The sequence below is a fragment of the Lottia gigantea genome, assembly GCF_000327385.1.
Source record: "Lottia gigantea unplaced genomic scaffold LOTGIsca_5, whole genome shotgun sequence".
NCBI lineage: Eukaryota > Metazoa > Mollusca > Gastropoda > Lottiidae > Lottia > Lottia gigantea.
In genome coordinates, this window is record NW_008709715.1 from 2,236,330 (window position 1) to 2,238,519 (window position 2,190).

Below are 2,190 nucleotides of genomic sequence, written 5' to 3' on the forward strand. Positions count from 1 at the left end.
TAATCCTTATATTAACACGTGTTATCACATTGTTCAATGTCTCTCACAAATCATACGACCAGGAGGTCAGTTTAGGTTAAACATTTAGCATTACCAAAATGTCTGTTTGGTCGCGAAGTAAAAATGACCTCTGCCAGTTGGCAAAAGATCTTGAGTTAGTTACCTTAAAAAGGAGGTCAAAACATGGTAAAACCATATTATCTGTGGACAGTGTTGATATGACAGATTTTGATAAGAGAGACTCTGAAGTTGAGCTTGAGCAAAGAAAAGAGGATTTGGAAGATAACATTAGTTTTAAGGACCCTAGAATTTCTACTCCTAAACAAATGGATAATTTTACTGTTACTCATAGTGTATCTGCTCCTATTGGAAATAATTTTGTAACCAGTACAACAGCTCAGAAATGTTCTATTACAGATGGTACTGTTAGATTACATAGAGCACCAACCTCTGTCACTACTTTTAGACCTATATCACCAGCCCCGTTTGATTTACCTAATACTAGAGCTCAGAATAATAAACTATTAACTGTCAATCAGTCTAGTAAAAGTAATACCTCTAATGTTGAATGTCAAACATTACCTTACCAAGAACGACTAGGCACTGGTACCACTTGTAGTATTGTATCATCCATAGATTCTATTTCTTCTAGAAGCGTAGATCAGAATCAGTTAAAGAGTGTCCTACAATCTGTTTCTAGATTTAATAATAATGATAATGGAGGTCGCAATAAACATTTGACTAAAATACTACGTCAGTTGTGTAGAAAACAGCGTAGTGCTGCTGAAACTCATCTTGATAATGAATTAACTGATGTTAAAAAACGTATTGGTGATCTTCAACAGGTGTGCGTGTCTTTATCAAGATTTAATCCTCAATCTACATCCATAGCAGAAATGGAGACCTCCAGTACCTCAACACCTTCTCTTGATACAGAATTTGATAAGGTTCTTGTGGATATGAAGCCTTATGTATTGAAATTACCAGAAAAATCAGGTGAGTTTCAAATAAAATGTTAAATTTGTCTTCAATTAAAATCTGTGTGTATTCATGCTTGAATTGGTTAAGGGATAGAATTACCATTATCATGACTGACAAATCTTGAGATTAACCTTGAATATTTGAAGTATTATCAGTGTAATCAGTTGATTTGATGCCTTGTAATCATTAATGTTCTAGTCAATAAAGATTTTATCATGTCAATTTTAAGTTAGATCACACTTAATGTGAACGTGTAAACAGATATTCATATACTGTTTTTGATATCTATTGACACTCTTTTGTTCATTTACAGACAGACAAAGATGTGCTGTATGGATTAAAAAATTATGTGAACCTGTAACATCTGGTGTTTCAGCAAGGTTTGTATAGTTGACTTTATGGCTTTATATTTGACCTATCATGAAAATTGTATTTCAAAGTAATTTATTTATTTGCAAGTTCCAGGGGATTTACTTTGTATCTTTGTTTGTACTTTCTTGATTGAAAACTATGTGGAAATGTCAACATAATATTGTTGCTTTATGATGGTTATTTTTTATATTTCAGGAAGAACCGTAATTTACATGCTCAGTTAATGTTAAGAATGTTACGTCGTGGAACTCTTCAATCTCCTTTTGACAAGAAACCAATGGATGGTGCTTTACCTCCATTGCCTACTTATATGGTATGATTGCTGTTTTTATTTATGATTAGTAGAATTGAGTTTTGTAGATTAGAATTTATTTTAGTATATTTTAATTTGCTAGTTAGCTTACTGTAGTTTTAGTACCATTCTATTTCAGTCTATATATTTTGATGAACCAATGAATGGCGGAAATATTGAAGTAAGTATAGATCTTGTTAGCATATATAGTTTAGGCTTCAACTAAGCCATTATTTTTAAAGAATATATCTCCTTTTTTGTTTAATATCCTTTCTTGTAGAAAAAAATTGTAAAGTTAACTATTTTCAACCTGCTACAGCAAAGTTTTCAAATTTAACCTGAAATTTAATGATATTCTGTCATTCCTCAAATTTATATCATTATAAATACATATTTTACATTTAACTTAAACATTAGAATTCAGCACATGTATGTTATTCCATGCAAATTCAATGAAGGAGTCTAGTGATGCTAATTTCTTTACATGAATATAATCCAGCTAAATTGACCGGAAGGATATTGCAACTGATATTACTTTTTTCTTT

The 2,190-nt window shown here is 31.2% G+C and overlaps 1 protein-coding gene across 1 annotated transcript; it reads left to right on the forward strand.

The window, feature by feature from the left end:
• Positions 1-926: 926 nt before the first annotated feature.
• Positions 927-1,805, forward strand: LOTGIDRAFT_98210 (hypothetical protein; the record flags this gene model as incomplete). The annotated part of the gene is made up of 4 exons (XM_009061857.1): positions 927-996; positions 1,295-1,361; positions 1,549-1,666; positions 1,785-1,805. Coding segments are annotated over 4 exons (276 nt in total), but the record flags the coding sequence as incomplete, so codon positions are not given.
• Positions 1,806-2,190: the final 385 nt, after the last annotated feature.